Source organism: Galeopterus variegatus, unplaced genomic scaffold (genome assembly GCF_000696425.1).
Source record: "Galeopterus variegatus unplaced genomic scaffold, G_variegatus-3.0.2 Scaffold869, whole genome shotgun sequence".
NCBI classification, from domain to species: domain Eukaryota; kingdom Metazoa; phylum Chordata; class Mammalia; order Dermoptera; family Cynocephalidae; genus Galeopterus; species Galeopterus variegatus.
Window position 1 is genome coordinate 266,302 of NW_007726980.1, and position 14,160 is coordinate 280,461.

General features: G+C 52.2%; 1 protein-coding gene across 1 annotated transcript in view; it reads right to left on the reverse strand.

Moving 5' to 3' along the window:
- Positions 1 to 12,004, reverse strand: part of TSPAN11 (tetraspanin 11) — a 42,536-nt gene extending 30,532 nt beyond the window's left edge. The window contains exon 1 of the mRNA XM_008573047.1: positions 11,924 to 12,004. Coding sequence (XP_008571269.1) covers positions 11,924 to 12,004 — 81 coding nt within the window. The remainder of the gene's footprint in view (positions 1 to 11,923) is intronic.
- Between the last annotated feature and the right edge of the window lie 2,156 nt (positions 12,005 to 14,160).

Genomic DNA, 14,160 nt, shown 5'->3' on the forward strand with positions numbered 1-14,160 from the left:
GGGGGCACTTTTGAATGCAGCCCCCGTTTACTCCTTACACTTGCCCAACTGGGAAGCCCAATTGGGCCTCTTATCCCAGTTCTACCAATGAAGGAACTGAGGCACCAGGGGAAAGGTGGATTGCCGAGGTCCTGCCTCTAGTTAGGAACAGGGCCGGGACAAGAGCTCAGAGCCCAGGGCTGCCCACTCGTCACACTGCCTCCATCACGGAAAGGCCAGCTGGGCAAGCCGGAGCGCTGTGGGACCACAGGAGGATGGAAGAGGACAGATTCCCTTTCAGTCCTGAGAAGGGGCAGGGACAGGACACTGTGGATTTGCAGGTCTGAGGGATGCCTCCTTAGCTGGGGCGCCTCGGCTTGCCTGGTTCTTTCTGCAGGGAGGCCAAATAACCCTTTCTGTGATTCATACTCAGCAGAGCATAATGTGCGTGCGTGCATGCGTGCGTGTTCATGCGTGCACACATGCCTGAGTGTCTTCAAGCTCAAGTGCCAGATGTGGAATGTCAGGGGAGTTTGTCCCGGATTTGGGAACAGGACCGTGCGACCTTTGACCATCTCTACCATTTGCTCCTGCTCGGTGGACTTGTGTCTGCCCTCTAGTCTCCCTGCCTCACTTAAGGATGGTTCCATTTCCTCTGATGGGTGGTGGCTGCTTCCTCAAGGGGTCCTAGAGAAGACCCCCGGGCTCTGTCTACACCCTCTGATGCTTGTCCCTGTGAGGCGTTCCCCATTGCCCCCGGCACGACTCTGTGTAGCCCGCCCTGCTTTCTGTTCTCCATTCCCAGATCTGTTCTGAGCAGTCACAGACCTCAGCTGAGCCAACGGAAGGTGGTTCTTAGCAATAAGTTGCACGAGGCACCTGTGTCACTCAGCTTACGTGCATTTGACCATCTCCTACGAGCTTTGCACCACATTATCTCTGTTGTGCAGATGAGGAAGTTGAGGCATGGAGAGAATGAGTATGTGCCCACGATGATGTCGTTAGAGTAGGAGAATTGAGATTCAAACCCAGGTCTTCTGAGGGCAAATCCGGGACTCTGTCCCTGGACCCCACAGAGTGGGCTGGGCCTGCTCCTTTACTTACTTCTGCTTTCTAAAATATATATGATTTCTTCACAGTGCCACTTTACCTTCATTGGCACCTGTACCAGGTAAGAGAACCAGGTGGAAGGACATCACACGGGGCTGCTGCTGTGCTGCTCGGAATGGAACGGGAGAGGCTGATGTGCTAAATTTCTTTGATTCCATGATGAACATTTTTTCTCTCATTTTAACATCTCTAAAATTGGCATGCATCTTATGATACATGGTATTTTATATTTGTCAGTACCTTTTCTTGGTGGTACAAAAAACAATGGTGTATCTTCCAATTGATGATATCTTAGATTGGATGAAATCCTGGAATATATAACTTTTCACACTCTGTGTAGGTGCAGGTTATCTGTGGCCCACACAACCTCCATGACCAGAGAGAGATTTCCTGAGTCTGGGTCAATGGAATTATTTCAAGTGAGGATTTCCAACAAGACATCCTGCATGTAATTATTTTTGTCCCCTGTGGCATGCCTGGAAGGCTTGGGCAAAGGTCCCAACTTTGTATAACTAACTGCGTGACCTAAAGATAGTTCCTTAACTTAACTCTCTGGATCTGTTTCTTCATCTCTCATGTAAGGGAGTTGTATTAGACCAGTGGTTCCCAACCTGTTACCGCGAAGAACCCCTTTGATTACTTCTTCCCATGAATCTTCGGTTTTGAGGGCTTTTGCCTTCCAAACACAGTGCATTAATTAATAATCCATTTCTCATTTTTTATTAATCAAAGACATATAATCGTGCCAGGAAGCGATTCTGAACAGCATGAGATAGTCAGTGTGACCACACTGAGTTGATCTAACTTCAGCAAAAAGCCGATAAACTTGGCTTTTACTGGGTATAGTTTCTTTATAGAAATAGGAACATTATCTGTTAGGTTTGTTAACCCTGTTTCCCCCAAACCGGAGCATAGTCTGAGCATCTGGATGTGGGACCACCGTGAGGGATATATTTGGCCTGTTGGGGGACATGGAACCCACTGAGAATCTGATAAAAAGGTTTGGGTCCCCTACCCAGGGAGGCGATCATCCACATAAGACAACACAATAAACATAATCCAGGTCCAGGGGCTGACGTTCATTCTTGCACCACGTAATGAGCCCTGGTCTGGATGGTCTCCAAGGCCTCCTCCACCTCGGTGTCCCGAGGCCTGAGGAGCTGTGGAAAGCCCAGGCCACACCCCAGGCCAATGAGAGTCTCTGGGAGCAGAAAGGCATGACTGTTTTGTAAATCCCCCCGGTGGTCCTAGGGGTGAGAACCACGGCCTAGGTTTCCTAATTAACAGGGGTCCAAGTGTCCCATCCCTTTCCCCCAGTAAGTAGCGCTGTGCTGAATCTCACAGCACACACTAGGCCTCCTGGACATGCCAGTCCCAGGGGACTTGAAGCTCTGGGCCCTCTCCCCTGGAGCAGTTGCCTGGAGCACTGTTGACCTTTAGCGGGGACTTGAACTCCATCCTTTCCCTCTGTCTGCATTAGGGTGTTTTCTTCGGTAGAAGTATTGGGGTAGAAAGTCGGGTAATGAGGAGCAGAATTGTCAACCTAAAGTGGCAAAAACCTGATTATGTAAGAAAGGAAAAAAAGTGGCTCCCAGAGAGAGGAGAGGAGCAGTATTGATCTCACTAAGGGAGCGCTGTTCTGCCAGAGCACCTGCCAGGCACACAGGAGCAGGCTGAGCCCGCAGGGCAGCCAGGCGGCAGCTGGGCCCCAGCCCCAGGGCAGGGTCTGGCGGGGATCTGGAGGGACACGCTGCCCTGACTAAGGTCTAAAAAACAACAAGTCCACACTGTTCTGAAGTCCAGAAGAAATCAGGAGGTAAGGCTGAATCAGCACATCCCTGGAGTGTTACATCCGGTGGGGAAGTAGCGTCTGAAGGGGACACCAGATATGGTGTGCCAGAAGGAGCAAGTGGCTGTCAAGTCCTTCAGAGACCTCCTGCCTGGGACCTGCCTGGGACTTGGCTAGCTGTTTAGAAAACCACCATTCCTCTGGACAGGAAAGTTAAAACTGCTGGATGTTGGAACGGGTCACCAGAGGGTGTTGCGGGAGGGCAGAAGTCAGCAGGCCTGGGTTCCAGCCCTGGCTATGCCCCTGACTAACTGTGACTGTGGGACAGACAGTTGCCTCTCTAAGCCTCAGTTTCATCTGTTAAGTTGGTGGCACTGGATGGGAATATCTCTGAGGTCCCTTCCACGTGGTTGACGTGTCACTGTTAGTACCATGGGGACAACCATGTGCCAATACACCTCCAGCAAGATGCTTCTGGACCAATGGCTTCTGGCTTTCACTGAAGCCATCTGGAACTGAACAGGGAGAGAGGCACCAGGAGGACTGGTGGGGCGGGGACAGGTCTGACCCCAAGGAGCTATTTCTATGGCCATTTGCACAGAGTTGATTCAACAGTATTTGGCTCTTTACAGAAACTGGGTTGGTTTTCTGTGGAATATTAACTATGTTTTTCAAAGCCATAGGCTGTGGCTGATTAGCAAGAAAACCCTGCAGAGGGAGACGCTGGACAGCAGGGACACAAGCCGGCCACCCATGCAGTGTGATTTTATAGGAAAGAAACCTTGCCAAAATGTTCCTCATGCAATCATGGGGAAGGATTAACCTAAGCAGCCCACATGCTTGGGCCTGACAGAAATAAGGCAGCAGACCTGAAGGAAAGCAGGCAGAGGGTGTGAAAGGAACTGTGGGGTTTTGCTTTGTCAAGCTACCATAGGGTAGGGAAGGACGAGGGGGCTCCCAATCAGGAAGGGTCCCGTGGGTAGAAGGGCTCTCTGCCTTCAGTGCAGGGGCGCCCCTGGCACGGGGAGGCAGGAAGTGTGCAGGAGCCAGTGCAATTGGTTTATCTGTGCTTGCTGGCCCCTGCTGTGTGCCCGGCACCATGCCGGGCTGCAAAGGTTTGGGGTTGGGTAGGTGCTCACCCATCTGGAGCCACATTCGTCATCTACACTGCTCCTCCCCTGGCCAGTCTCACCAATGGCTTGTCGCCGCCACCCCAGACCGGAGGCCGGGTCACTCCTGACCCCTTCCTCTCCTTCCAGGGACAGCCAGTTCCTGTCTGCTCTCAAGCCCGCCTCCAGCTCCTGCTCCTGCTCCTGCTCCTGCTCCACCCAGAGGCCGCACCCTGTGCGTCAGGTGCTGATCTGCCACGGCACCCCTGCCGGGAAATCTCCACCAGCTGCCCCCACCCAGAGCACCGAGCCCAAACTCCCTCGCATGGCCCCAAGACCCCTACACATCTGTCCCCCACCCGACGGCTCCATCTTGTTTCTCTCCTTCCTCCACACCTGGGCTTTAGTAGGCCTCAACTAAGAAGTTGCTCTTCTTGAAAACATTGTAGATGCCCAATAACCAAGGTGGTATAGTTGAGCATCCCTCATCTGAAAATCTGAAATCTAAAATGCTTTAACATTTGAAGCCTTTTGAACACCAACATTTCAAAGGAAATGCTCACTGGAGCATTTCGGATTTTGGATTTTCAGAGTAAGAACACTCAACCAGTCCGTATTTCCATAAATATTCAACAACCTGAAAACAATATGAAATCCAAAACACTGTGGTCCCAAGCATTCCGGATGGACTGGCGTCCGCGTCCAAGCTCCTCTGTGTGTTGGCTGTGAATGTGGGTGAGTTCATGGCCTCTCCGGGCCTCAAGTTCCACACCTCTCACTCCTTTCCCCCTTTCTCACGCTGCTCTCCTCAACCCTGCTCTTCCACCGCACTCCTACACACCCCTCAAGGCCCATTTCAAGTGGGACGCCTGCTCTGACTCTCCTGCACACCTTCCTGTGCACTTGCTCCCCTCCTCCCAGCAGCCCCTCAGCATGGAGCTGGGTGCATGGAGCTGGGTGCACCCTGCCTCCCCCAGAACCTCGGGCCCAGCGGGTGGCCTGGCCCACGGGAGGCCCACACTGAGTGCATGGGACTTGTGTAGAGAGCTTTGGAAATCAGGACATCTGCTCCCACACCTGCCTGTCTGCCGAACTCCTGGGGCAACAATTCGTGTTTCTCTTCCCTGCTCTACGTCCATTTTTATTTTTAGAGGGGCTCTCTGAGTCCCAGAGGGGAATGGGCTTTTCTCCAGGTCATTAGGAAGACCCTGGAAAGCCTGAGGTAACACACCCAGGGGATCTTAATGCCACACTAATCCTTCATTATCCTCTTTCTCTGTTTCCTTCACCCACACCTGCCCCCACCTACCATGACAATGCCAGGCCCTTGGGCTGCAGTGTGGCCCAAGCCTGACACCATCCTGTCCTCGTGGCACTTGCAGGTGACTGACTGGAAAGACGCTGAATTAGTAATCACCAGGGCGATTTCCCCTACGAAGGAGAACAGAATGGGTCTAATTTGGGGAGCAAACATAGCCTGGGGGCTCAGGGAGAGGACTAGGAAACCAGGTCTGAGCAAGGCTCAGTTTCCTGTGGCTGGCTGGGTTGAAAGAATAGCTACCCAAGCATTTCTCCTGGCTCTACCCATGTTCCTGTGGCTTTGGTGCCCATTCTGTGTGACTTGAATCTTCCAGGACAGGCTTGTCATGCTGAGGGCCATCTCCCACTTTGAGGCACTCTGTTCTTGGCTCCCTGGTTTTAAAGAGCCCTTGATAAAATAAATCAGAGCACTACTTCCTCCTCTCTACCCTCATAACAAGAGCAAAACGGCGTGGGACTCACTGAGGCGGGAGCTGGAGGAAATCAGATCACCTGTCCATCTTTCAAACCCAGCTCAGAACCCAGAGGAAACCTTCCCCGAGCAGTCCCTGTCCCCACTCCCAGTAAAGCATTCTGTCCTCTGTCCTAGTTACGTTCATCACCACCTACTCATTTTATTTGCTACCTTGTGTGTCTCCCCTTTTAGCCTCCTGATTAAACTTCATTCATCTTAGTGTCCCCAGCAGAGTGCTACACATGTCAGATGCCAAGGATGGACAGATGGACGGAAGGAAGGAAGGAAGGAAGGAAGGAATCAAGTCCGACCCTTTTATATTCTGCATAGAGAAACTAAGGCCCAGAGGTTACATAACTAGCCAGGGGCAGAGTGGGGACTGGAGCTCGAGAATCTTAATGTTCAGTTTGGTGCCCATTTTGCTGACTGGGCTGCTGACCCGAGCAAAGCTGCTTGCCCAGGAAGCAAGGCATGGGGTGTTTGGACTACAGCCAGGCCGAGCGTTCCTGAGCTGCAGCAGGGGCAGTTCAGAGCTGTTACCGAGGCTTCATCCTGTCTTGTCCCGCCCACTACGCCCTGTGCACACCAAATGTGCATCCCCCAAGTGTGACCCTGTCCACCCGACAGCACAGAGAGGCAGAGCTGCCAGGAAAGCCATGGCGGTCCAAGGCCACTCAGCACTTCATGAAGGGGCACAGCAGAAAAACCAACCCTGGGGCCCTTGCCTGTTCTTTCTCAGGTGGCGTGCCCTGGGAGGTAGGCAGAGACCACGCTCACTGGGTCGATGACGTGCGAAGTGAAGGGCTCTCGAGCCTCGGCATGGAAGTGAGCAGGTCCCTCCTCCCCGAGTGCTGAAGGATCACTGCTCTGCTTGTGCTTGAGTCCTCCTCTTCTTGCCACCTGTTGTGGCCCCGTGTCTCCCTTGGGGGATCTTCTGGAGGCTGGGCACTCCCAGCCCCCATGGGCAGTACCAGGCTCTCAGCCGGGACTTGGGCAGGATGGGGCTTCTGGAGCAGAGGCAGCCTCTCCAGCAAGGGAGTCAGCGGCTCCCTCAACTCTCCCTATAGCCTGGCAGAGCTCCAGGGAGGTTGGATTATTAACACAGCCAAACAGCTAATTAAAACAGTAAATTAGAGGACAACATTGCAGGGGTGATGGGAACTGCGTAGGGAAAGGGAGGGGAAGAAAAGCATGTCCCAGGTGGCCACAAAGGAAAGCGTGGGCCATATTTCCTTTTTAGGGTGACAAAGGAGGCAAGAAAGTGTTGGCGTTTTTGGTTCCTGACCCGGAGCTACGTCTGAGGGTGCCTCCCCTGCTCAGAACATCATCGTCATCAACGCGGGGACAACTGAAATGCAAGGGGGGAGTGGAGTCAGGGATGGGTGACAGAAAATATGCCACCCACATTCTGCCCATGTCGGGGTGGAGGTGGGGACTGCTCTGGGCTTTTCAAACTTCGGAATGTGACCCATTAATAAAATTTTGTGGATTGTAACCTGCACTAAAAAAAAGTAAAAATAAAAAATTAAGATTAAAATAGCAGAAAAACGCCAGAGTGCATCATACATTACGGATAAGTTTAGTTTCGTGAACAACGTTTCATGTAAGCATTTCTGAAGCTTCTATGTGTTTCTTACGTGGGTCATGATCCCCTAAGTCTTAAAGCCAGTGCAATGGACGGAGAGAGCTGTGAAGGCGAGGCGTGCCCATTCGTCTAATCGTAATAGTTCATGCGCAGTAGCTAAGTACCCAGCATGTGCCAAAAACTCTGCTAAATGCTTTTCTAAATATTAACCTCTAATTCTTACGAGTATTGGCATTTTCTTTTAACATATGAAAAAAGTAAGGCCCAGCGAGATGAAGTGATTTGCCTAACGTCTAGTCTGCTCAGGCTGCCATAACAAAACACCGCAGACTGGGTGGCATAAACGACAGAAATTTATTTCTCACAGTTCTGGAGGCTGGAAAGTCCAGGATCAAGGTGTCGACTGACTCAGTTCCTGGTGGGGCCCTCTTCCTGGTTCGATGACGGCTGCCGTCCTGCTGTGTCCTCACATGGCCTTTATTGCGCGCTCACGTGCAGAGGAAGGGATCTCACGCTCTTCCTCTACTGACAAGGCCACGATCCTGTCGGATCAGGACTCTACCCCTACGACCTCATTTGACAGTACTTCCTAAAAGCTCCATCTCAAATATAGTCACACTGGGGGTTAGGACTTCAACACATGGATTTTGGCGGGGATACGACTCAGTCCATAGCCCCTAATGTCCCACAGCAAATACATGACGGAGTCTGCGTTTGAACCCAGACCTGAGCCCGAGTCTTCCCTGCGTGTTCTGCTGCCTTGCTGACCCAGGCCTGCCTCACAGATGCTGTGGGAAAGTGCAGGACTCACAGCAGGGGCCCCAGAGCACGGGGCCCACACAGCGGCTTAGGGCTCAGAGGTAGCTGGGCTCCAGCTCGGGGCTGTGCACACAGTGCCGCACACTCTGTCACCTGGGGCTTTAACGGAGCTGGCACAGCCGCTGGTGGGTCTGGGAGGGTGACACAGGACCATAGAAGTGGGAGGGCAAGTGCGGAGGAAGCCCATGTGGGAAAATCCGGGAAAGCTGGGAACTCTGCTCACTGACATACCCCAAGCTCCCAGAACCGTGCCTGACACTTAGTAGGTGCTTAATAAAAATTGTGCAATGAATTTTCAATTACCGTTATTGTTATTGACCTGGTATTAGAAGACCTGGGTGTTCCCTGCGTGTAGAATGAGGGTAACAGTGATACTGACCCTCAGGGTTGACCTGAGGATCCCATGGGGTGACCCAGGCAGTGACTATCCATCAACGCCTTACAAATGCTGGGTGTCACAGCCACCACGGAAGACCAGGGGTCCTTCTCTCTGGGCGGCTTTCTGCACTCGGGCAGTGGGGGTGCTAGGTGGGGGCCCTGCTGCGTGTGTCACAACCCCCGAGACTCAGATGGGAGGACAGCCACTGGACCTCAGGATGTCTGTCAGGAGGAAACCTTCTCTTGTGGGGAAGGGATCCTCACTGGACAGAGCCCCTCCCCAGGGAATTCTGGTCCATTCCCGGGACTCTGGGCTCTGCCTTGGGAGGAGATAGACAGCAGCCTGCCCCATGCCTTTGTCTGAGGAGCTCGTAGCGGGTCCAGGGTGCAGGACGCCAGGACCTGCAGATTGGAGACTGAGGCCTGCACCCTCAAAAGCCGACCATCCCTCGAGGGGAATGAGGCGCAGCTGAGTGGGTCCCGGGAAAGGGGTTTAGAGCCAGCCCGGCCCTGAGCAGGGGTGTTTTTAACTGGGAGCAGGGAGGACTATATGGGGGGGCGCCCCCTCGCTGGTGCTGCCCCGGCTGCCTGTCTGCACGCGCTGCCACCCAAAGGTCCTTCTCTTGCGCTCCAAGATGAACGCAAAGACCCAACAGACAGACGCCAGGTCCTCTCTGGCTGGAACGGACCCGGTGGTGGTCACTGTATCCAGTGCCTGCTCCCTCCTACGGGACTGTGGCACAGGCAGGATGTGTAAGGTCTGGCCCTTCCACAGTCACTTTGGGCTGAGCCACCACACCAGCTGCCAGCCACTGGCCTCCTCTTCTGGGTGCCGTCGCGGTCACGCCAAGTCCCATTCCCTCCACCACTCTCCCAACAGTGCACTCACCACAGCCACCACTCTGCTGCTGAACTGGTGGCCTCTTCTGGGCCTCAGAATGCTTGATGTTTCCTTATTCAACACGGCTGCCCCTCGCCGATCTCCAGCTCCCACGAGGCATGTCTCTCCTGCTTTCCCTCCCACCTCCCCAACTGCTCCTCCCCAGGCTCCTTTGGGGCCTTGTCCTCTGACTCCCCCAGGGTGACCACTCATCCTGGGTTGCCTGGGACTTTCCTGTTTCAGCACTAAAAGTCCCACATCCTGGGAACTCCCTTGGTTTAGGGCAAAGGGGGCCCACTGGCCACCCTGGACTACGCCTGGCCCGCGAGGATGCCCGCCTCCCCATCTCGCCCCTCTTCTCTCTCAATCCCTGTGCTCTCCCTGGCTTTCTCACCTACTTCCATGGCTGCAGCTGCCATGTCGGTGGCAACAATCCCCAAGTCTGGGGGCTGACCTAGCTCTCTCGAGATCCGGACCCATGAGCTAACTGCCTCCTGGGCATCTCTGCTCAGATGACTCCTGACAACTCGACTGACCCCGCCATCTGACTCCAAACTGCTTCTCGTTCCATCTGCTGTGACAATGAAGACCTCCGCCACCCACCCAGGAGCTGTATATCCCAGACCTCTCTCTTCCCTCTCAACCCCGCCAGTTAAGGGCCTAATCCTATCATTTTACCTCCTAAATCTTGGACTCTCTCCAAATATTTTGATCCCCACTGTCAGTCCCACAGTGCAGTGACTGTCTTTCCCTGATCAGTGCAGTCCAGAGGAAATGTCAACAGTGGTCATTCCTAGGACAGCACTGTGGTATGGTCAAATTGTGTCCCCCAAGGATATGTTGAAATCCACACCCCCAGTACCCGTGAACATGACCTCATTCGGAAATAGGATTTTTGCAGATGTCATCAAGGTAAGATGAGGTCATTAGGGTGGCCCTACTCCGAAATGACTGGTGTCCTTATAAGAAGAGGAAAATGCCATGTGGAGAGACACAGGGAGAAGCAGGTGACGACAGACACTGCCAGGGACTGCCAGCGACTGCCACTCGTGACCAGAGGCTGGGAAGAGGCAAGGTCAAGATTCCCCCCAGAGTCTCACAGGGAGTGCGGCCCTGCTGACACCTTAATCTTGCACTTCTAGCCTCCAGGACAGTGCGAGAGCACACTTGTGTTCCTTAAAGCCAGTGTATGGTACTTTGTTACAGTAGCCCTAGGAAACTAACAGTGAGATAAGGGCGTGTTTATTTTCTTATTCTTTCCAGTTTTTTGGAGATTATTTGCAGTGCATACATAAGACTTTTATAATAATATAGTTATCATAGTTTCATATCTATGAAAACACAGTTGTAATTAAAAAGAAAGGCTCACTCAGTAAGAATCCTAAACACCTCAGAGAATTTATCTCTGAGAAGCGACACCCACACAATTCTCTGTCCACATCAATGCAGCTTTATTATTCTGTCATCTTCACCATCATGACTTCAATATTCCAGGAAACTCTTGTCCAGGAAGATAAAAGTTGCGAATAATTTTATTGTTCATTTCATGAACTTTGCAAGAAGCATTTAAACAAACCTCAGATCGTTCCACTTTTTAATAGACTGACTGTCTGTTCTACAAGACTCACAGTGTCCGCCACCCTAAACCACCATGTCATGGTCCTTCCCCATCTTAGTCAAGGCCCTGCAGGAAAGACCCTGAACAGCAGACCTGTCTTCCCTTTGCGTTTGCCTTTCTGAGACCCTCTGACTGTCGTGGGAGAATTCTCCCTGACCATGGTCAGCAGGAGACCAGCTCTGCCCTATTGGTCAGCTGATTTGGTGGTATTTTCAGGCATTCGACATCTAATATATTCAAAATATTGTATTTATCGAACCCCAGGAGGTTAGAAATTATCCCTGAATTGTAGCTGGGAAAACAGACTCATCAAGCTTAAGTAAGTTGCTGAAGGCCACCCCGTCAGTAGATGGCAGAGCCTAGGTCCGGCTGACCGCAAAGCTACTCTCCAGCCCTCCCAAATTTAGTGAGACTGCAATACAAAACACACATATGCCAGTGTCCGGCAGCTGCCACCCGGGCCTCAGGACTTGCGTTTCTCTGCCCTAGGCCTGGAGAATGCTCACCATGAATAGCAAATGGGCTTCAGTGGAAAACAAGCCATTATTTCAGGCAGTCCTATTTCCAACAGGGCACTGGTGCAACAAGTTAGCAGGGAAAAAAGAATGAGCCCTTTGCATGGGGGCTGGAACCCAAAGCCCGCTGCTGGGTTTATGCCTCTGTTCATATGCCATGTGATACGGATCCCATGCCACCGCAGGCCAGATTCTTTCCTCCCCCCTCAATAACAAATGCACATATTTGCTTTAAAGTAGGTAGAATTTGCCCATGGTTGGTCTTTGATTTAGAAGAAATCAACCTCAGGGTGGTGACCCACAAGAAACCAAGGTCGCTGGGTTCATTCGTGCTCGGGGAAGGGGTGTGTGTGCAGAACTCACTTACCCAGAAGAAGAAGTTAAAGACAAACAGTAAATACTTCAGGTAGAGGATCAGCCAGTCTTGCTCGGTCTTGTAATGGGCCATGGTTGCTGGGCCTGCAAAGAAGACACACATGCTGGGCCGGGGGTCCGTGGAGAACACCCCTGCCCTTCCCAGAGCCCCAGCCCCCTGGCAAGGCTCCCTTCAAAGGGCTTACTGGCCTGTCTGGCCAGGTGGGCTGGAGGCTGTGGGTATGCAACACGGGGCAAAGATGAGGGAAATGCAAAGGCTACTGCACACCTCCTGGAGGTGAATTTGGACAGACTTTTCTAGACTTTTTGGATCTCAGTTTTGTCCTTTTGACACAGGTCTAAACTATAAGACTTCCACAGACTTTGCACTGGCCAGGTTGTGTTTATTCTCTTCCCCTCTCTCATCACTTTTGCAGGACACAGGTTTACCTGTCCCCCCCACACACATGTACATGCACACACACAGACACATGCTCACATGCTCACATGCTTGGTGTGGCTGCTTTGCATTGGAAATCTGCACCCTGCTTTATTTGAACAGGACATCTGCCTGTATAGGCATGGCATGAGCCCCAAATCAGAGCATCTGTGCCAGAGAGGACCTCAACCATCACCCAGTCCACCCCATCTGTCCTCTGCATCTCAACTTTCTAGCCGAGGAAGCAGGTCCAGACAGGCCCGGGGGGCTGGCAGGAAGTACAAGAGCCTCTGGAGGCTGACTCCTTGGGCTCAAGCCCTGATCTGTCAGAAGGTGTGTGGCACTCTGGGCAAGTAACCTGACCTCCTATCCTTCAGTGTCCTCATCTGTAAATGGGGATAATAATGATACCTATGTCTTAGGGTTGTTTTGAAGATTAACTGTGATAATCTGCATAAAGCGTTTAGTGCAGTCCTTGTCACATAATAAGTGCTTAATAAATGTTAGCTACTGTTATCACATGCCACAGAGCTGGGATAAGAAGCTAAGACTCCCGTCCTAAAACTCCCAGGCTTTGCCCCCACACCGTGCTCCCTCTCTCGTCCTGATGCCTCCCGATGGACTCCCTGGGAAGTGTGACTCAATGATGGTGATGAAGGCAGACAAGGCCCACTGCGCCCGGGGACCCTGTTTTCCTCTGAGTCTGAAGCCCTCTGTGGTTTCCTCCTCTCCTTGAGCTACACGTACCCCGGGTATGTGCACACCTGCACTCACAGAATAGCTGCTCTTTAAGAACTTGTCCCCTTTTGGGAACCTCTTTTATGTCAGAATCATAAGCGATGAGGCATTGGTTTTGCCTGTTTCCATCTTTTCCTCCATCATTCCCGGCCCCATCTCAGGCCCTTCTCTCTTGTCCTCAGCTGGCGCTGGGNGTGCACACCTGCACTCACAGAATAGCTGCTCTTTAAGAACTTGTCCCCTTTTGGGAACCTCGTTTATGTCAGAATCATAAGCGATGAGGCATTGGTTTTGCCCGTTTCCATCTGTTCCTCCATCATTCCCGGCCCCATCTCAGGCCCTTCTCTCTTGTCCTCAGCTGGCGCTGGGCTAAGCCCACGTGGCTTCCTCCTGAGCCACTGCCCTGCCTTTTATTTCAAGCTCGTGGGCTTATGGAGACAGGGCGAGAGAAAGGGAGAAAAGAAAAGGTGGTTGTCTTATTTGGGATTTCTATTTGCAGACCTTGAAGAAGGTAATTTAAGACTTGTAGTCTCGTTAAAAAAAGACTAAACCCATTTTTCTCCAATTTAGTTTGAGAGGCAGGGCGGTGGGAGAAATGCAGAAGGAGAAAAAAAGGGAAGCCTGTAAAATTGGTGATCGAGGGGGTTGGCCAGGCAACTCAAGTGGGAGCTGTTCCACGGTCACCCTGCAGTTGGCCCTGACCACAGCCTGGGGCTCAGGGTCTCCTGGCCGCCACGGGCCCTCAGGGAACTGACAGAGTCTGTCGGGTCCCAGCTTCCTCTGTCTTCATCTCTTCTCCCCTTGCATGTCCCCCTCCAAGCCGGGGCCCACTGGGCTTGTGCTATAGATAACTCTGAAGGAAAATGGCATTTTTAAAAAAGGGCTTTGGGCAGAAGACAGGACTTGACAAAAAGAAACACATTTCTTTCTTTCTTTCTTTTTTTTAAATTAAATTTAATTTTGTCAGTATAAATGTGGTTGATTATTGGGGCCCATTACCGAAACCTCCCTCCCCCCTTCCATGCCGCCTCCCTTGCAGCAACCTCATATCTGTTCACTTGTCGTATCAACTT